The sequence below is a fragment of the Periplaneta americana genome, chromosome 4, assembly GCF_040183065.1.
Source record: "Periplaneta americana isolate PAMFEO1 chromosome 4, P.americana_PAMFEO1_priV1, whole genome shotgun sequence".
Lineage (NCBI taxonomy): Eukaryota > Metazoa > Arthropoda > Insecta > Blattodea > Blattidae > Periplaneta > Periplaneta americana.
Genome location: NC_091120.1, coordinates 14,462,444 through 14,485,327, shown reverse-complemented (window position 1 = coordinate 14,485,327; position 22,884 = coordinate 14,462,444). Strand labels below are relative to the sequence as shown.

Sequence of the window (22,884 nt, the reverse complement as noted above, 5' to 3'; positions counted from 1 at the left end):
TCTGAGATTACTTCATACAAATATACAAACATTCTCTTTATATTAATAGCCTATTGATAAACATTTATTTATTCCCATCATTGTATACAATTATATCCATATAAAAGTAGTGTTAAATTAACAATATTCTCCGTTTGTTGTATGCAAAACCGCCTTAAATAGACAGAGTCATTTTTTTTTTCATTTTATTTGTTTTATTTTATTGGGTTATTTTACGACGCTGTATCAACATCTAGGTTATTTAGCGTCTGAATGAAATGAAGGTGATAATGCCGGTGAAATGAGTCCGGGATCCAGCACCGAAAGTTACCCAGCATTTGCACGTATTGGTTTGAGGGAAAACCCTGGAAAAAACCTCAACTAGGTAACTTGCCCCGACCGGGATTCGAATCCGGGCCACCTGGTTTCGCGGCCAGACGCGCTGACCGTTACTCCACAGGTGTGGACTTTTCATTTCATTATAGCCTATTAGTCTCAGACGGCACTGATAAAACGTATTATTTTAAAACTCGTGTATCTCGTTAAATATCAATCCTACAAAAATGTAGCATAGAATAAAACTTATCGGAAACCGTTTTTATAGAATAATAAGCAAGATATTTCGATTATATTAATTCAGGCCCCTTGTAACACCCCTTTTAAATAAAGTATTTTGAATGCCATATAGCCTAAAATCTAAGTTAGAACGAACTTAATTTATATTCCAAATTTCATAGAAATCGGTTCAGCCAATATCGCGTGGAAAGGTAACAAACATACAGACAGACAGACAGACATACAAAAATTTCAAAAAAGCGACTTTCGGTCTCAGGATGGTTAATTAGCCTATAGGGGAGAATCGGGTAGTATCGGACATCGGGTAATATCGGACAGTGCGTTTCTTTCATCTACCATCAGATGGTAATACCTGAATGACATGGTTACATTTTTCTCTATGCGACATCACAAAAACGTAACCTTGTCAATCATCGTGTGGTAGATGAAAGAAACTCACTGTCCGATATTACCCGATGTCCGATACTACCCGACTCTCCCCTACATGTTAACACCAATTATTTTTGGAAAAGCGAAAATTATCAGAAAAATCTTAGTTACAGATTTCTTATCGGTATAGATTATGGACAACTTTATAATCATAATATGTACGTGATACGAAAATTCCACATACTTTGTACTTGCAATTGTACAAGAAGTAGAACAGTTCGGTTGGAAGGCAGAGTCTTAAAAATGTAATAACTTTTTTTATTTCAGTATTTGAACCCTTTATTAGGACAAAATCCATGTACTGTAAAAGTAACTATTTTCATAGGATAATAAGTATTTGGCTGTGAATATTTACTCCTCGTTTTATAAAAGCATTAATAGTACAAAATGTCCTGTAAAAAAGGATATGATTTATATTTGCTTAATAAAAATTAATTTTGACACTTTTAATTCCTTTTAAAACACTAGTTTTAACAATTTATAAGGGTGCAAATAGAGCTTCGCACCTTAAGCGAAACATAAGAATATTCCATGTATATCAAGAATATTTTACATTTAGCCCTATACTAAGAGCTAAAATATAGTAAAATAAATAAAATTGGTTCAGAGACAAAGTTGAAACATTTGTTTATTTTTAACATTAATAAAATTGGATTTATTTAACAACTTTTAACATTAATAAAATTGGATTTATTTAACAACACTAAATATGCACCTAATTTATTTTCAATGTACCATATTACAGTAAGCCTACTAAGGAAAAATATAATAATAATAGTAATAATAATAATAATAATAATAATAATTCTTTATTTATACTGGCAGAGTTAAGGTCATAGGGCTTTCTCTTACACTCTACCAGGTCACAAAGTATACAAGCAGTTAAAATTTAACAAAAAGTTAAAGAACAGAATACTAACATATTACAAAAAAATAATAATAGCATAATAAAATCGACACTAAACAATATGAAAATAATACCATAATAGAAAAAAAAAAAGAAAGTAAAATATATTGGAATATAGTGAAAGCAACTCATTTAGTACAAATGGTTAATATGGAAAAACGTAAGGAAGAATATATCAAAATGGAATGTAATAAAACAATAATAAAAAAGAAAAGAAATACGAAAATTAAATAAAATTCACGATAAAAACGCTATGATAATAAATTCATCGACTGATAAAGGGAACAAAAAGGGGAAAGGAAGGAAAAAGAAATATAAAGCCTATATTTTTACAAAACTATGGCAGAGAAAAGGGCTTATAACTGAAAGGAATCTAATTCAAAAAGTGCAATTTTAATTTATTTTTGAAACTAGACAATGTCCGACAGTCTCTGACATGTTGTGGTAGAGAGTTCCAGAGATGAGCTGCAGAGACCGTGAAAGATGAAGAGTAGAAGGATGTTCTGTGTTTAGGAATGGAGAGTGTGATATGGTGTTGTGAGCGAGTATCTATTTCGTGATAAGGACAAATGTTGAAAACGAGAAGCTAAGTAGCTAGGGTTAGAGGTTTGAAGAATATTGAAGAGTAAAGTGAGAGAGTGAATAGTTCTTCGCTCTTTGAGACGGACCCAGGACAGCATATTTAGTGAAGATGTGATACGGTCAGATCTACGGACGTTGCAAATAAATCGAACGCATGCATTATGAACACGCTGCAGTCTGTCTGTCAGTCTCATGTTAAGGTCAGTGTAGAGTGTGTCACAGTAATCAAAATGAGGCATCAAGAGCGACTGCACTAAATTCTTCTTGAGAAGCAACGGAAGGAAATTTCGAATTCTCTTTAGTGCGTGAATTTTCATAAAAATTATTTTACATATGTGTGTGATTTGAGTATTCCAACTTAAGTTTTTGTCCATATAAATTCCTAGATTTTTTACTCTATCACTCTAAGGGATAAATAAATAAATTTCTAAATTATAGACATCAGCTCAAAGTATTTTGAGTGACCACAAGGGTCCTGAATACAATAAACATGTATAATAATGTGATGTGATACATTAAAGAAAAAAGAAAGTTAATTGTTGAAGGCAAATAGAAGTTGATTAATTGAAATAGAGATGATGATGTAATATTTGAAGAGAATCCTTGATAATATTTATAAGAATAGACATTACAGAATCAAAAGGAATGTGAAGTTCCTTAAGATAATTCCACGTGAATTTTGTGATTGAACCTCTACTGCCAAACAGCAAACCAATGACGGACCATTGTTTAAGAGGGACGTTGTACTTTTGAGAAAGATACGGCAGACAAGGTTCATATATGGACTTCTTCTCAATATCAATCTCGGTGGCCTGATTTAGGTTTCTTTCGAAACGGATAGTAGGGTCAAGAACAAGAGCCCGTTTTAAGCGTCCGTTGATAGCAATAATGTCTGCCCGTCTAAAAGAACCATCTGATGATACACAATGTACTTCCTCATGAATTTCCCAATTTAAAGTTTTTAACGATATCGCCAAAGCATGTCGTACACGATGATGTCTAGCATTGATCAGCAGCTCGCCTTTGGGGCATTGTCCAAGCACGTGTCCAAGTGTTTCAAGCAGCGGGTTGTGCTTAGAGTTCTGCCCGGTATTGCGCGAACCGCCGAAATATTGCTTGACATTTTTAAAGCATTGGTCCATTCTGAGGAAGATAGGCCCTTTCGATTGCTTACCCATGAGTTAGCCTTGGGGAGATCACTATAAACAATAACCCCTTTACCACACAAGGTATGGTTTGTCCAAGTTTGGAATGCGTCATTTCTTAAGTGTTTACGAATTTTACGACCTGACCAGTTGATAGCATCAATAGCTGTGATATTCAATTTTGACAGAGCAGAAACTTTTTCACTTACAAGGTCCCTAACATTGTGGAGATGGGAGTCATCAACACGAAGAAGAGTATTACAGATATTTATGTGTTGCACATAAGCTTCCCAAGATGCTTTCATTAACGAAAGACCACGATATTTTTTAGGGGAATAAAGCATTCCGTCTGGGCAGTCATGAGGAAGACCAATAAGCTCTTTGCATGCTCCTCTGGTAACTTTATCTAAATCATTAAGAAATTTGGTTTTGATTTGGTAGAGTGGAGCACACTGTAAGGGATAATAATAATAATAATAATAATAATAATAATAATAATAATAATAATAATAATATACCTTATAACGGATAACAAATGCAAATAGCATAAAGATCATTTGTTAAAAGCATAATTACAATGGAAATTAAATAAAAAAGATAATCTTAAGCTCTTTGTGCTTCCCAAAAGCTAATGTCCCGTAAAAGTGAAGAATACCATTGTGCTACGCCTCAATAGACAGGGAGGGCGAGTAACGTACTACTGGCTTGAGAAACTGAGTGGGTGCCACGATGCGACGGGTCTTACAGTGAGAATGGGGCAGATGTCCTCGTACTGCATTGATTTTGTATCGATTAGTTTAAACGGAATAAAATGATTTACCTGCATACATTCAGTTGTAACATTAAGCAACGAATTACTTGGGAAAATGAGACACTTTCTACGTGCATGTGAGGTTTCTTATTTTTCAGAGGACGGCGTGTCTGGCTACAAATCTAGCGAACCCGGGTTCGATTCCCCCTCAATAGCATCGACTGTGTATCCAGTGTGCAAAGCCATGTTAACCACGCGCCCAGGGAACCGGGTTATTTCCAAATGTCTAGTATTTGTTACAGGGGTATCGAGGTTAAGGGGTGCAAAGACGCATATCCTTTCTAGGATTCTTCTTATTTATATTATTATTATCACTACTAATATCATTATATTGTTGTTATTGTTATTATATTTAGTAGGCTGTGAAATAATAATAATAATAATAATAATAATAATAATAATAATAATAATAATACGTTAGTAAAATCAACGAGGAAAAATTCTAGGGAGGTCATGCTCTTGCACCCCCTAAAGTCCCCCCCCCCGCTTCTAGTTTGTTATATTATATTATAACAAATAATAGTATACTTACAAATGGCTTTTAAGGAACCCGGAGGTTCATTGCCGTCCTCACATAAGTCCGCCATTGGTCCCTATCCTGTGCAACATTAATCCAGTCTCTAACATCATATCCCACCTCCCTCAAATCCATTTTAATATTATCCTCCCATCTACGTCTCGGTCTCCCCAATGTTCTTTTTCCCTCTATATGCATTACTGGAGTCGCCCATACGTGCTACATGCCCTGTTCATATCAAACGTCTGGATTTAATGTTCCTAATTATGTCAGGTGAAGAATACACTGCGTGCAGTTCTGCATTGTGTAACTTTCTCCATTCTCCTGTAACTTCATCCCTTTTAGCCCCAGATATTTTCCTAAGAACCTTATTCTCAGACACCCTTAATCTCTGTTCCTCTTTCAAAGTGAGAGTCCAATTTTCACAACCATACAGAACAACCGGTAATATAACTATTTTTATAAATTCTAACTTTCAGATTTTTTGACAGCAGACTAGATGACAAAAGTTTCTCAACCGAATAATAACACGCATTTCCTATATTTATTCTGCGTTTAATTTCCTCCCGAGTGTCATTTATATTTCTTACTGTTGCTCGAAGATATTTGAATTTTTCCACCTCTTCCAAAGATAAATTTCTAATTTTTATATTTCCATTTCGTACAGTATTCTGGTCACGAGACATAATCATATACTTCGTCTTTTCGGGGTTTACTTCCAAACTTTACTTCGCTTTACTTGCTTCAAGTAAAATTTCCGTATTTTCCCTAATCGTTTGTGGATTTTCTCCTAACATATTCACGTCATCCGCATAGATAAGAAGCTGATGTAACCCGTTCAATTCCAAAGCTTCTATATTATTATGAACTTTCCTAATGCCATATTTTAGAGCGAAGTTAAAAAGTAAAGGTGATAGTGCATCTCCTTGCTTTAGCCCGCAGTGAATTGGAAAAGCGTCAGACAGAAGCTGGCCTATATGGACTCTGCTGTAAATTTCATTGAGACACATTTTAATTAATCGAACTATTTCTTGGGAATACTAAAGTCAATAAGAGTGTTATATAAAACTACTCTCCTAACCGAGTCACATACCTTTTTGAAATCTATGAATAACTGACGCACTGTACCCTTATGCTCCCATTTTTCTCCAATATCTGTCGAATACAAAAAATCTGATCAATAGTCCATCTATTATGCCTAAAACCACACGGATGATCCCCAATAATTTCAATAATAATAAAGCTATTATATCTGAAAATTCTCCCACACTCAAACAGTTATTTATCGAATTATCCAGGAATTCCAAAAACATTGGATTCACAGTGAATCAAGGTAAAACTAAATACATGATTATGTCCACCTCTAAGTTGAGAAGGACCCCTAAGAATATTACCATCCAGGAGTTTATATTTGAAGGTGTATCCCAATTCAGATATCTTGAAGTTATTATCAATAATAACTGTGATGTGAGTGGTTATGTCAACGACAGAATACAGGCTGAAAATCGGGCTTATTACGCTAATCTTCCACTGTTTAAAAATCAGTTGTTATCAAGAATGACAAAGATTAAAGTTTATAAAACATTAGTCCGTCCTGTAGTTACCTTTGGTTCAGAGACATGGACATTTAGGAAGAAAGACGAGAACTCCTTAAGAAGTTTTAAACGTAAGATTCTTCGTAGAATCTTTGGCCCAGTCAATGATCATCAAGGATGGAGGATACGCTCCAACAATGAACTTCTTACCCTGATAGGAGGTCAAGATGTAAAATTTATGAAAGCTCAAAGACTGAGGTGGCTGGGACATGCAAACAGGATGTCTGAAACACGCACTACTATTAAAATGTTAAAAGGGTGGACTATATAACAGGAGGAAAAAGGGTAGACCAAAGTTAAGGTGGATGGATGGGGTACCCAAAGATCTTGAAATTATGGGAGTGAGAGGATAGACTACCATGGTGAAGGACAGAGTAAGCTGGAAGGCTGTTGTTAAGGAGGCCTAAACCCACCCCGGGTTGTAGCGCTAACTGATGATGATGATGATGATGATACTTACTGGCTTTTAAGGAACGCGGAGGTTCATTGCCGCCCTCACATAAGCCCGCCATTGGTCCCTATCCTGAGCAAGATTAATCCAGTCTCTACCATCATATCCCACCTCCCTCAAATCCATTTTAATATTATCTTCCCATCTATGTCTCGGCCTCCCTAAAGGTCTTTTTCCCTCCCGCCTCCCAACTAACACTCTATATGCATTTCTGGATTCGCCCATACGTGCTACATGCCCTGCCCATCTCAAACGTCTGGATTTAATGTTCCTAATTATGTCAAGTGAAGAATACAATGCGTCCAGTTCTGTGTTGTGTAACTTTCTCCATTCTCCTGTAACTTCATCCCTCTTAGCCCCAAATATTTTCCTAAGAACCTTATTCTCAAACACCCTTAACCTATGTTCCTCTCTCAAAGTGAGAGTCCAAGTTTCACAACCATAAAGAACAACCGGTAATATAACTGTTTTATAAATTCTAACTTTCCGATTTTTGGACAGCAGACTGGATGATAAAAGCTTCTCAACCGAATAATAACAGGCATTTCCCATATTTATTCTGTGTTTAATTTTCTCCCGAGTATCATTTATATTTGTTACTGTTGCTCCAAGATATTTGAACTTCTCCACCTCTTCAAAAAAGAAATTTCCAATTTCTATATTTCCATTTCGTACAATATTCTCGTCACGAGACATAATCATATACTTTGTCTTTTCGGGATTTACTTCCAAACCTATCTCTTTACTTGCTTCCAGTAAAATTTCCGTGTTTTCCCTAATCGTTTGTGGATTTTCTCCTAACATATTCACGTCATCCGCATAGACAAGGAGATGATGTAACCCGTTCAATTCCAAACCCTGCCTGTTATCCTAACTTTCCCAATGGCATATTCTAAAGCGAAGTTAAAAAGTAAAGGTGATAGTGCATCTCCCTGCTTTAGCCCGCAGTGAATTGGAAAAGCATCAGATAGAAACTGACCTATAAGGACTCTGCTGTATGTTTCACTGAGACACATTTTAATTAATCGAACTAGTTTCTTGGAAATACCAAATTCAATAAGAATATCATATAATACTTCCCTCTTAACCGAGTCATATACCTTTTTGAAATCTATGAATAACTGATGTACTGTACCCTTATACTCCCATTTTTTCTCTATTATCTGTCGAATACAAAAAATCTGATCAATAGTCGATCTATTACGCCTAAAACCACACTGATGATCCCCAATAATTTGAATAATAATAATAACAAATAATAATAATACGATATTTTGTACCAATGAAGTTACGACAGAATAATTTCGTTAACGTCGACTTTTGAACAAAAAATTTTTGCTAAAGTTTTAACCCATCCCGACACATTTCCTGATTCTCGGCATAAACGTAGGTATCATTCTGATATCACCCTTCGCGTGACGATCCCTGGGGGAGGTTTGGAACGGAATGGATTTAATAATAGAAACTGTATTATAGTAAAAGCCCCTCTGTTGTGACCTTAACACAGATCCACCCTGCGAAAGAGAAAATGCACGCAAGGCGGAGCACAGACAGCAGTTTTGGCATTTCTGCAGGATTATAGATTATCTCTGGGATAAGATTCATTACGTAAAAGTGTCGAACAAACCTAAGGCTGTTTCGTCCTTTTTATGTCACGCTTCGTTACAAGCTACATACATACATATTGTACATAGATTTCTTCCTTTCGACGAAGTAACCGCTAGATTGCAATTATTAAAACCTTATTAATACTAATCACTGTATGTGTACATCAGTAGCGGCCGGTGATCCAAATCCTCGGTGAGGCCAGATGCAACTAGTTTGAATGCCTCCGATAGAAAATGTTTATTTATGATATTATGATGTTATATTATTAATATCATTATTACTGTATTATTATTATTATTATTATTATTATTATTATTATTATTATTATTATTATTATTATTATTATAAACTATTCTTATTACTATCAATGAAAAATAATAATTTCACTCACCAAATAAGCTGTTATGCTGTGAGTTTCAGTGATTGTTTCAGTGTGATGAAGCAACCCATATTATGTGTTTAAATTCCCCTTTCTTTCTTTTTTTTTATTTTTTTCCTTTGACAGCAACGAACAAGGCCAACAGAGAAGTTTATTTTGCTCCACATTACGACTTAACCATTTATGTTGCCCATACCAGGATGCAATAGAAACTCGCGTTTTAAGATTATCTGTCAGAAAAATTGTCAGCGATGTCATAGGTATCTCGGTCGGCTATCTCTTTATTTAAAACTTCCTTTTTTTCAATATTATTTCTTCTCGAAAAAGGACACTCCAACAATGAATTAACTACACCAGAATTATTTCTGGCATTTGTTTCTGTTTATATTTTCCCGAAATACATAACAACATTGGCCCAGATTCACTACACGAAGTACAATAGAACAACACCCTCGCTTAAGTCATAAACTAAGACATAAGAGGAGAGAATAGTGTGGGTCTCTGCCTGCCAAAGAGCTGGAATGTTTGTTATTTATGGTCTATTTAGGAAAACAAGTCACCCTATTCTCACCCACTCTACTCTTGAGGCCGGCCCATGGTTGAGAGGAGTGAAACCTGACCAGGCCAGACGAATTGTGCCTCAGTTACAACGTTTAAAGCTCAACGTCAAAAGCCCGCGAAGACAAACGAAAATCCAGAAGCAGACCCGGCACGAGCGATTCTGGCCTCAGGAACAAATTTTACTGCAAAACAGGTCTATCTACATCACAAAGTTTTCAAATGCTTCTACAGCGATATATACTTCATTCAAATAACTAATACTTTACATAAAAACAAAATTTGATTTCAGTTAAGCCAATTGACTGAGGCCCGGCCTCACTTGCCTCAGTCAATCAGCCGCCACTGGTGCACATCCCCCGCTAGTCTAAATAAATGTTCGAAACTAAATATCCTGTTATGTATTACTTCTAAACTGGTTTATTTTACAACACTTCAGCAAATGCGATGGTTATCTAGCGTTTGAGTGAAATGGTGATAAAGCCAGCGAAATGAGTCCAGGATCCAGCGCCGAAAGTTATCAGCATTTGCTCTTAATGGGTTGAGGGAAAACCACACGTTGAGGTTTTTCGCGGGGTTTTCCCTCAACCCAATACGAGCAAATGCTGGGTAACTTTCGGTGCTGGACCCCGGATTCATTTCACCGCCATTATCACCTTAATCTCATTCAGACGCTAAATAACCTGAGATGTTGATACAGCGTCGTAAAATAACCTACTAAAAAAAGTTTCAATCAGCAGTAAGCAATCTGATCTGTGACCATGTTACAAGTGCCAATGTAAAATGGATTAGTTATAAAGTTATAATTAACCAGGAGGAACGTAAATATAGAACTGACAGTTTAATGGCTATATTCTGGTGACTCAGACCGCCTCTATCAATAAGAATCGAACCCTCCCTTCACTTTATTTATACAAGCATTTTATGAAGATACTTCAACCCACTCTCTAGCACCGCCTGTTTATGCAGGCCATAAATAACACAATCGGTGCAACTGCACATTTATATTGTTATTTATGATGCAGAGCATGGGCTAGGACCTTGCTATTGTGTGACTCTGTATTATATCAATATGTAAACAAACAAAAACCAGTGTTATGAAGATGGCTTTATCATTGCACGTTCTAAATGCTTCGTAATAAGTCAGTTCATCAGATTACTAACTTCAGTATATTCGCATCAGTGGCGTAGCGTCAATGTCAGCTGAAAAGCTCAGCTTCCCCAGTTAATAATAATTTCATAATAAATCTGCAGTTTATGGACAAAATTATTTATTAATTTTAATGGAATTTATATTTACGCGTTAAATATTGTGATGCGGCAGCTCAGGATGATTTGTGATGCAGCAGTAAACAAGAAGCCTGCACACACCAGCTTCCAAGCAGACTGGTTTCTTCTGTGTAATCCACCCCGCAGATTTTCCATCCCTTTCTAACTAAACTACCCTAGTCGCAAGGCTCGCAAGAAGCTAGCTTTAACATTTAAAATAAGTAGTTTCCGAGTTATCCCTTTTCGTCAGTTGTGTTCAGTTGAAGTGTTAGTGTGCATTGTGGCTGATATAATAAATAATGAGTGAAATAACAGTTCCTGACACCAATTTACTTGAATTTTTAGGACAATTGTATTATCAAGACTGACTTACGAAAAAAAGTGTGATTTAAAAAAGAAATGACCGACTCCCTTGCTGTCAATGAAGGACACAACCAAAAGACAGACGCATACTTACGTAATGATTATAATATTGTGATTTCTCTAAGTATGACAGGGAGTGAGCTAATGTTATACTTATACGTGTCTATTTGTTAAGAGATATGTATAAACCGTGAAATCATATTTTACTACATATCATTTGAGGTCATGCCTTATTGGTGTTACGATGTTCCAACTGCTGACTTGACATTGACTACTATTTATTTTAAGGCTGTATTTTTGTAATACGTTTTCTCACATTGCATGAAAGACAACTTGAGTTAGCTTCCCCTGCTCAAAATTTCATGCTACGCCACTGATTCGCATATTCCAGTTCAACAGTCACTCAAAAGATGCATATAAATGACATTGTTTGATAATATACACTCAAATATGTTCAAGATAGCAAAGATAAAGTCGTTATATATATATATATATATATATATTAAAAGTTCTGAAGAAGTATGATAGTAGAAAATTATAGACCGGCATCTCTACTTTCCTGTTTATCAAAAATATTAGAAAAAGTTATGCATTCTAGACTTGCAACATTCGTGAAATAATATATTCTAACAGACACTCAACATGGGTTTTACCAAGGGAAATCTACAAACACTGCCATAACTGAATTTCTTAAAAATGTATATGAGTCTATGGACAATGAAGATGTAACTATAGGACTGTTTCCAGATTTGTCAAAAACTTTTAATTTCATAGCCCACACTATTTTACTAGAAAAACTACAAGCATTTGGATTTAGAGAGATAGCTTTAGATGGATTAAAATCATATCCAGAAAATCCCAGGCAAGTTGTAGAAGTTACTTATGTAGACAAAAAGACTGATATAATAATTAGTAGTACATTATCTAGTGAAAATCATATTAAATATGGAGTGCCACAAGGACCTATTCTTGGACCAATATTGTTCTTAGTATATATCAGTGATTTAGACTTCCACTCCACTCATACAAAATTAACTCTTTTTGCTGACAACTATTTTCATGAAAGGAGAAAATGAAAATAACAATGAATTAAATTAGTTAAGTGGTTCGAAACAAATAAGCTAATAGTAAACAAAGAAAAAAACTATAGCAATCTCTTTTCAATTGCCTCAAAACAAAAATGCAAACCTATCTAGCACCGCTTACTATGATACAGTAGAATAAATATGATAGAATACGTACACGAAACTACATTCCAGCTATTTGGCTAGATCAACATTTAAATTGGCAAAACAATAAAGTGTAACATTTTAAACTAATTTCATAATATACTATTAAAAAACATTCTCTCCTTAACAACCAATACATTACCAACAATAAAATCCATACATTCATTATCACTTCTTCAAACCAACACACTACCAAGAAAAGACCTATAATTTAAAATTTTTATAAGGGCCCCAGAGAATATTGCCCATATCACAGTTTGCAAAACCGCTTCCCCCAATAAAATTTAGAAGACAAAGCATTCAGTTTTATATATTCATTTAAGAGATATTAACTTGTAACACTTTATATGGGCCACCCTGTTTATTTATTTCTGTCATATACGAAATGTGTGCCAGCCAGCATTTTAAAGCAGTATGTCTTTTTTTCTAAACTGAATGAGAACCGAATGTATTCAAATCATTTGTGTCCTACAACACGTTTGTACTAATGCTTCAATGTTGTCAGCAGATGAGGAGGTGGAAGATGAGGATGGCCTGGGGAGTCCAGCAGTGCGGTACCGCCCAGACAACCTGGATGACATTACCGCAGCTACAAAATTCTCCAAGGCTGAAATACGATGGGTGTACCGAGCATTCAAGCAGGAGTGTCCGAGTGGAGCCATAAATGAGCTCACTTTCAAAAACATTTATGCCAAATTCTTTCCACTCGGAGGTCAGTGTAGAAGAACATCATACACCTATATGCGTCAATTTTGTACAAGTATCATCAGTTATCATTTATCAATGCAGGAAAATTTTAAGTTCAATGTCATTGTAACAATACTGTTATCAACTGTTCTTTAACAAAGTTTCAGAAAATTCTACATTTCAAACCAGTGTTCGCGTGTAAAAATCTGTCAGATCTTGTTGATAATTATTCAGAATATATTCTCTATTTTTTAATTAGGTACCGGTAATGAATATTACGGATTTACAAGTTAATTACATATTATCAGCACTGTTCTCATGTGGCTGTGAATTCTAAATTATAAGTTTTTTTTGTTTTCCCTTAATTTTAATAGTTTCTACCAAACTGCTGTATGTTAGATCTCACTATGAAATTGCTTAAATATGAATAAAACATAATTTTTTATAAATACAAAATGAATTAAAATCAGAAAAGTGTCCTGGTGTCACCCGGCCTCGAAAAATAGTGCCTTGGAGTAGTGGCCAGCCAAGCCTGAAATACATCCCTGGTATATATGTATGTACATATCTGCGTAGGTGTGTGTGTAAGTAAAATATGTTACTTATATCGCATCACGTTCTTTAATTGAGAACTAAACAAAAATAATGGTGTTCCTTAGACAATGTTTGTGTGTGTATACTCACATTGCACTAAATTTCTTAAAATATATTCTGTTATTTCGTAGAATGTCAGAGGTATTATAAATTAATGCATTGTTTTCAATTGTTGGTCAGTAATGTGGTTTTGTCTTTTGAATAACTGTTCAACAAAATGGCAATCTCCTCCCAACATGATGAAGAGTATCAAATTATTGATTTGAAGTGAAATGACCATTTTGTTGTAACTGTATTAAAATGGTGGATGACTTGTTAATTTTCAAATAGCATTTTCATTAGTTACTGTGTATAAGTATAATGAGAAAGTATGTGCCATTAAATGGCAATGGTACAAAAACAGAGATACTGGTAGGTCTAAACTTCGAAACATTCTATACTTTTTTCAGCATATCAGTATTTTTATTTTTCCACCAACAATGAAAAAAGTCCAATTCAAACCTTTCTCGTTTTAATTGATTTTATATTTTTATCTGTTTCTTCTAAAAGAGGAATTTACTAGTTACCAGTTCATTGCGTAAACGACAATATTCAAAGGAAAAAATTACTGTTTGTATTTTGGAAAACTTTAAGCAGCACATTTTGACATATATGGTTGAAAGGCCCAACTAATTATAACCTTTATTTCATGGTGAAGATTCGAGTCACTATGCGCACTACGTGTTCGCTGCACTGGACCGAGAGCACTCGGGAACCATCACATTCAGAGACTTCATGCTCGGACTCTCTATCGTCATGAAGGGGACATTACAGGAAAGACTTCGATGGGCTTTCTCGTAAGTTAAACTAATATCTCAACGAAATTGTGCTTTAATGTATCTGTTTTAATACAGTAGCGTGCAAATTAATCCGAACACGACATATTTTTACATTTTCTGTCATTGTTGGCCTCACAGCTGCTCATACCGCTTTAATTGACATCTGTAGTACGTGTAATTCCATTGTTGAAGGTCTGTCGTTATTATTTTTTTATAATATGTGACATTTTGCCTGTCGTTTTGTACTTATAAGCATTTCAGTTGTGTTGAAGACTTAATACTGCAACCCTGTGTACATTCTGTCGTCTTCACAGATGTATACAACTCCACGAAAACGGTCTAAAATTATAACATTAGCAGAGCATTCTTCTATGACACAGAGGCAAATTGCTGCAGAATGTCACATCGGTTTGACAACTGTTAATTCGATCATAAAACGATACAGGGAGACTGGATCCATCACACCCCAGAAAAAAGGAAACTGTGGCTGGAAAAGGAAGACTTCACCTGGAGATGATCGTTTAATTGTCAGGAAAAGTAAATTAAATCCTAGACTAACTGCTGTCGACTTAACCCGCGAGTTAATGGCTACCACTGGGGCGAATATTCACGTCACAACAGTGCGGCGTAGGCTTTGGAAGCTGGACAAAGGGCTCATAAGCCTATTAAGAAGCAACTGCTGACCCCTGTTATGTGCAAAAAACACTTAATGTGGGCAAAATTACATCAACACTGGACAGTGAATGACTGGAAGAATGTACTTTTTCCGATGAGTCTCATTTCGAGGACCACAGCCACCGTGTTTCTTACGTACGGAAAGGATCCGAAAAAGTAACAGCAGCTCATCTCCAACAAGCACCCAAATACCCCCCTAAAGTAATGTTTTGGGGTTGTTTTACACATGAAGGGCCTGGAGCATTAATACCTATCAAGGGAATGATGAATTCTGACAAATATATTCACTTATTGGAAACCAGAATCGTACCCCAGCTGCAAAAATCATTTCTGGATGGCAGAGATGTGTTCCAACAAGACCTGGCACCATGCCATATGTCTCGAAAAACTACAGAATTCTTCAACAAGAAGAATATTCAGGTACTCCCCTGGCCAGGCAACTCACCCGACATCAACCCCATTGAGAACTTATGGTCAAAGAAGAATGCAAAAAATGGATTGTTCTACAAAGGAGAAGATGATTTCTGCCCTCATTGGTGTATGGTTTCGCGATGAAGAAATGAAGAATATTTGTGGGAAATTAGTGGAATCCATGCCAAATCGTCTCAGAGCTGTTATTAGGAACAAGGGAGGCCACATAGATTACTGAGGTATGTCTTAGATCCCTTTTTTAATCCCGTTTGAGTGTTTTTGCATAAGTAATTACGTTGTTCGGATTAATTTGCACGCTACTGTAGAATAATTCCATATAGCTCATATTAAAATTTCAGTTGTGCAGTTCTCTTAGCTACATACGCTTTTAGTGTTAAAATTGTAAGCTCTTGTGAAAGAGACTAGTTTTAGTCACGGACAGGTTTACAAATATGACATTAAAATGAACCAACTCTGTTGAGTAACATGACTAACGCTATGGAATATTTCCTTGCAGTTTATATGATGTAAATCACGATGGTTACATCACAAGGGCAGAGATGCTTGCTGTAATTACCGCAATATATGAACTGTTGGGAGACAGTGGGAATATATCACACCATTGTCCACAGTCACATGTTAATAAAATATTTAAGGTACAGTTACAAGACTTATTTTATAATTTAGAACAGAGCAGGCAACATGTCAATGAATATATAGAAGCAGTGTTTATGCTGCAGTTATTTTTTTTATAAAGATGTTTACAGATGTCATTTTGCACCTACTGAAGCTGTTGCAGCACATGGTCCAAGAAACACCATATCAAATCTTAGTACAAATAGTCAAAACTACATTAATGTAGACTTAATCTTCAAAATATTATCTTAAACTTTCTAACATCTCAAGTAATTAGGTTAACAATAATTGTCTTTTTTTTGCAGAAATTAGATTTGAATAATGATGGTGTTATCACAGTAGATGAATTCATAAATTATTGTTCTATGGTGAGTATAATCACAAAAAATTTACTAGTTTTCAAATGAACTTCAGTCAGCCGGAACAGCACTAACTCAGCTATTAATTTTTTATGAGTGGTGGCAGCTGTGATAGGCTGAACTACCAGATTCCAAAATGTCCACCGTGTTTACAAACCATCATACCTTTGCAACTTCGCTAAGTGACCAGTGAAAAAATGTTGCTACAAAAAATTGCAACTGCAGTTACAGCAAATCCGAAGCACTGTCAGCCAGCAAGATGTTCAATGATTTCATTGCCTTAGTGCTGTCCCAGCTGAACGCAACTATTCTTTTTATATCTGTGCTAATAACCTTACTTCAATAACAAATCTAACCAAAAAAATTTGTTATTCTAAATATTAGATATACCTATATAAAGTAGAACCTCAGTTCACTGATTATGTGTCACAAAAAAAAAAAAAAGAAAGAAAGAAAGAAAGAAAAGAAAAGAAAAAAAAGGAAAGACGAGATTTTTAAAGTAGTGTATAGTAATGACTTCTCTACTTTCTGAAATATACACGCCCTGATCACTTGACTTCGCTATACTTGTTTTTTTTAAAGACGGGACATGACAGTTAAGCGGCCGAGCTTGGAACTACAATGTCATGTTGCCAATATGGACTACCACACTGCCACCTGATGGTAGCTAGCAATTGTCGTTAAGATGGCTGACGTTAAAACATTCATTGACAATTGACGCGAAGGTAAGAAAACAATACAAAACTCGACAGAGAATCAAAGACGAAACGTGCCAATGCTAACATTGTGTGCACAATAAATGTAGCCAAGAGAGCTATTAAGCACTCGCCATATGGAAACTGTAAGTTTGGCAACTCAACCGTTGTTACCATAGCAACAGGCCTATCACACTATGTGACATTCAGTTGTTTTTCCAATCGCAACGCTCCTGTCATGTCCCATCTTTCAAAAAAACAAGTATGGATGCATAACTTGTTTTGGAAAATGCAGGAAAAAAGCAACAGAATCCTTCAAAGCCCACCAAAATTAATGAAACAGATTATCCATTTTTCAATTAACCATTCTCTATGTTCCGCCTTTATAACAGATAAATCGAGTTAAATGGTAATAAACTTTTTCTTTTTTTTGATGTGACGACCATACAATTTATTCCTCTAGATAAATTTTGTGTTACAGCTAGCGCAAGAGATCTGAAAGCCTGGTTGAAGTCACTTGAAAAGGGGAGAGGCCAGAGTGAAAATGACAAAAGGTGTGCACTGAACATCTAATTGAAAATATTGACCTCTTACCATAAACTGCTAGTCAGAGTCTTCAAGCTCTGCCATCCTACTCATTTCATTGTCACAACTAGAATGACCATCATTGTCATCACTGATACCACCAAGGTCTATGATATCATCAGAAAATAACTTGCATTCCATATAATCATTTTCAATTTCTTTTTAACATTTACACAGAGAGAACGCCAATTTGATTCATATAAGAATATTAAACATAAAAGAAACGAAGAAATAAGAGAAGAACTTGGGATATATGAATTAAACAACAAAATAGAAGAATGTAGGAATACATGGATGTCTCACATTTCAAGGATGCAGGAGGACAGGATACCATATAAGTTTTGGAAATATAAACCTCGGGGAAGAAGAGATATTGGAAGACCAGCCAAAAGATGGATGGACCAGTTTCAGTAGCTGCTACAGGAATCAATTTCCTAATGCATGAAGGATGATGATGATGATAAGAATATTAATCCCCAGATCTCTGCTAAGCTTTTCACATCAGTAGGACATTTGAGACAAACATTTGCTCACCTCGAGAGTGTCTCATTTTTAAACACTGCCCATTTGATAGCGACACTAGAAGTCCATGTGCTGAGTCGTTGCTCCAAGACTTGCTGTGCAGATGAAATGACAGAATTTATAACTCACCGAGATACACAATATTTCTTTTCTCAGTTCGATAATTAGAATTTTGCCTTGAGTAGTTTATCCTGTTTTACCTAATATCGTATTTTTCAACTAGAACTACCTATTTGTTTTCGTTTTCTTCCAAGAAAACCCCAGTCTTTTCAGCAGAGTTGTAACACTAGTATTGCCTCTATTAAAGTCAGTTTCTTACTTAATGCAGTTGCTACTAGAACACATTCCTCAGTGATGTAAAAATCATACACCATTCTTTGCACTACACTGTCATCAAATGTGTATAGGTTCAAGACACTGTTTTTAATTCTTTTCTTCTCATCCGGCTATTCTCCATTTTCCTTGTTTGTCACAATTTTTTGGATATTACTACAGGACACACCTGCAGCCATTATCACTTGCTCGTGAACGTTATGTAGAGAAATTTCAGTTCTTTGAGAAGCTTTGTTAGACATAAACATCAATACATTATTTATAACTTCTTTAGTTTGACTATGAAGCTTCTTCTCTTTTAATTTGAAAAAAAAAATTGGAGCCATATTCTTTAGAAGTGCAATTTACAAACGCTTCAACTAACTACATATATACACCATTTAAATACACACAAATGCTACCACTGAATATTTTTATTACTTTCGTAACAAAGTAATTCAATACAAGCACCTGTTAGGAAGCAAACCAACAGTGGCGTAGCATGAAATTTTGAGCAGGGGAAGCTAACTCAAGTTGTCTTTCATACAATATGAGAAAACGTATTACAAAAATACAGTCTTAAAATAAATAGTAGTCAATTTCAAGTCAGCAGTCGAAGATTGGTTGGAACCTCGTAAGTAACACCAATAAGGCATGATCTCAACTGGTATGTAGTAAAATATGATTTCACGGTTTACACATATCTCTTAACAAATAGACACGTATACGTATAACATTAGCTCACTCCCTGTTATACTTAGAGAAATCACAATATTAGTATCATTACGTAAGTATGCGTCTGTCTTTTGGTTGTGTCCTTCATTGACAGCAAGGGAGTCGGTCATTTGAGGCATTGACATGGGAAAGGTCGTAATTGCCAAAAATTCGAATTTTTAGGTTTTTCATTGAGAAGGTAGTAAATGGCCATGCCAATAGCACAGAGAAAGTAGTATGTCCGTATGTAATGAAACGAAGTTGGAAATGTAGAAGGCAGAATAAGAATCGGATGATTCTAATGGTCCTGATTTACATTATTGCCAAGGAACATTTTGATTCAGTGGACTTGAAATTCCTGGTTTCAGAACATTCCTACATGCCATGTGATAGGGAATTTGGCATCATAGAGAAAAGAAAAAAAAAAGATGCAAGACCATGGTTCCAGAAGAGGTAAGGCCTAATAATGTAATAATGATGAAGGATGAGGATTTCTTCGACTTTTCTGCAGAATGTGACAAGTTTCTGAATACAACTCCTATCAAAATCAGCACCCTCAACTGGATTAGACTCTCAAGAGCTGATTTTCCTCTAATAAAAACAAAACAGTCATTTAATGACCTTGAAATGTGGACAGAGCACAGGATTTTTAAGAAAGGACAGTCATTAACGTCAATCACTAACTTGCAGTGCTTGCAACGCCTTGAAAGAAGACCAGTCGTCCCTGATGCCAAAAAGAGAGACGTGTTATCTATGTTATACTTCCTCGATGAAAAGTATCATGCAGTTTACCGAAAAATTTGTGCATAATGTATAAATAATGTTAATTCTCAGTTTGGCTAAGGAGTGATTTCAATGTTGTATTTTCATAAAATAGGATTTCACAGATAAATCTGTGCCAGACTTTTCAAATTTCATATGTAACACAAAAATGAGTGTATGCTTTTCATTTAAAGCAGTTTCTATAATAATGTAAGTGAGAAAGTGTTCATAAATTTGTTTTTTGCTTCCCCTGAAAAATTTTGTTTCTGGCAGTTACTACCTTTCCCATGTCAGCGCCTCATTTGTTTTTTAAATCGCACTTTTGTTCGTAAGTCAGTCTTGATAATACAATTGTCCTAAAAAAATTCAAGTAAATTAGTGTCAGGAACTGTTATTTCGCTCAATATTTATTATATCAGCCACAATGCACACTAACATTTCAACTGAACACAACTGACGAAAAGGAATAACTCGGAAACTACTTATTTTAAACGTTAAAGCTACCTTCTTGCGAGCCTTGCAATTAGGGTAGTTTAGTTAGAAAGGGATGGAAAATCTGCGGGGTGGATTACACAAAAGAAACCAGTCTGCTTGGAAGCTGGTGTGTGCAGGCTTCTTGTTTACTGCTGCATTACAAATCATCCTGATCATCATCACAATATTTAACGCGTAAATATAAATTCTATTAAAATTAATAAACTGCAGGTTTGTTATGAAATTATTATTAACTGGGGAAGCTAAGCTTTTTAGCTTACATTGACGCTATGCCACTGCAAACCAATGACTGGCACAAAGAAATGTTTTGTAAGTGAACTTCACTATTGCTCCAATAGCTCCTGTTAATGGTCATGGACTTTGATCAACTAAATGAAATGGGTGATTTGCGTGTCTCCTGTCCAGGAACCGATACCTCCAGTTTAAATCTCAACGGTCATGGGGCTTTCAGATCTTTCAAGGGAGCTGTACATAATTATTTATTTCGTGAAGGAAGGTGAAGTCTATGTTTATGTAATATACATAAGAAATGTAAATGTTTCAGCATTCCATAAATACTAAATCTTATTCAGTCATATTTAGTTATGTTGCCTTTCTAAAAACAATAATAATTACCCCACATACTCCTTTCAAGCTCTGAGAAAAATATTGTTCTTTATATTTGTATATCATTTTCGAGTACAATTGTCACATTTTCCTCAAATACCATATTGGCCCGGATATAAGATGGTTTCACATAAAACACAACCCTAAATCATTAAGGATACCTTAAATGGTAAGCTGCGCATATAAGATAAGTATGGTTTTTATAAGTATATTTTAATATAAGCCTGCAAAAGGGTATCTGTCGGATACAGGGGGGAGAGCCATTAATCCTTCCCATTGAAGGCTTTAAGGAACCAACCTGGACAAATACCCAATGTCCCATCCCTACCTTCCCGTGGTGCAGCTGTTAGTAAGCATAATTTTACGAGCTGAACTAAAGGGAGGGGCTACTCATCAATTAGCACTGGTCAGCTTGATGAGTTAATGACTGAATTTGGTATAATTTTCCTCTATTCAATACCCAATTCCCTCTTTACCCTTTCCTATCCAGTCCTCTGACTGAACTCTTACTTTCTTCAACCCCGACGGCATTAGAGCATTCAAGGCCTAGGGGTTCATTTCACTTTCCTTCCTCCTCTTTCTACTTTTCTGTTCCTAGTGCTGACCTGCTATGGCACTAAAATCGTCCTCCAGTGCCTTAAGGAGGGAAAGCTGGTGATCAACAAGATCTCCCAGCTAGGTCCAATGGACTCGTCGACCAACAGCAGGTGTGGTCCTCCAGACATTCTGGGGGTTGTGTGTGAATGAAGTAGCCACCAAAACGTTAAAATATGGTGTTCACTTAAATCGGCTACAACTTGCCATTTTCATTATCTGTGCTTCAGTGGCTGGTCATGATAATATCTTTGAAAAATATTGGAGTGCAAGAGGTCAAATGACTTTATTGTCAAATGCCTGGCATTAGAAAACAACATTTTAATATAAAAAGATCGTCATATTCAGGCCAATACAGAATTTGTATCATGCTTAATGATAATTCTCTTTTATTATTATAGGACGAAAACATCCGGAATTCATTTGCTGTCTTCGATGACTTATGGTAAAGAGTTGCACACTACTGAAGACAAAAGAATAAGAAGCACTTCAAGATTATGTGACTCAACTTCTGTAAGACTACTCCCCACAAAATCCACCTAGTGTCACCAATTGTTATACCGAACTGCAAGAGTTTATGTTTGTATCAAGAACTATAGAATGCAGTTACAAGATGTTATGTGCAAAGAAACTGTCTATCAAAAAGTGTGGTAATTATAGGATTCACCTATGTTAACCATTCACTTCAGACAAAATAGCAATAAAAATTAAAATGTAATGAACATTTTATTTTGTAATATAGCCAATGTCATTATTTGTTATATGGATTAATGCATAGTGAAATTGAAAGGTGGTAATGGATGAATAACTGGAATCACATTTTTCCTATCTTGGTTACCTCTATATCTTAAGTTACTGATAAGAAAACTGTATTACATACAAAAATATAACTGATCTCCATCTTTTAGTATGGCCAGTTCAAGTAATTTTTCCCTGTACACATTTTACATGGGAATAGTGCCAACGGGAACGGCATGGAGTATTGTAATGAAACCCACACCAGTAATTGAAGAATGAATAA

At 35.5% G+C, this 22,884-nt stretch overlaps 1 protein-coding gene across 1 annotated transcript in view; it reads left to right on the top strand.

The window, feature by feature from the left end:
- The window catches only part of LOC138697535 (Kv channel-interacting protein 4-like), an 80,719-nt gene extending 57,835 nt beyond the window's left edge, over nt 1–22,884 (top strand). The window contains exons 3-7 of the mRNA XM_069822856.1: nt 12,907–13,110; nt 14,377–14,515; nt 16,101–16,239; nt 16,525–16,587; nt 22,265–22,884. Of these exons, the coding sequence (XP_069678957.1) occupies nt 12,907–13,110; nt 14,377–14,515; nt 16,101–16,239; nt 16,525–16,587; nt 22,265–22,312 (593 nt within the window). The 3' untranslated portion in view covers nt 22,313–22,884. The remainder of the gene's footprint in view (nt 1–12,906; nt 13,111–14,376; nt 14,516–16,100; nt 16,240–16,524; nt 16,588–22,264) is intronic.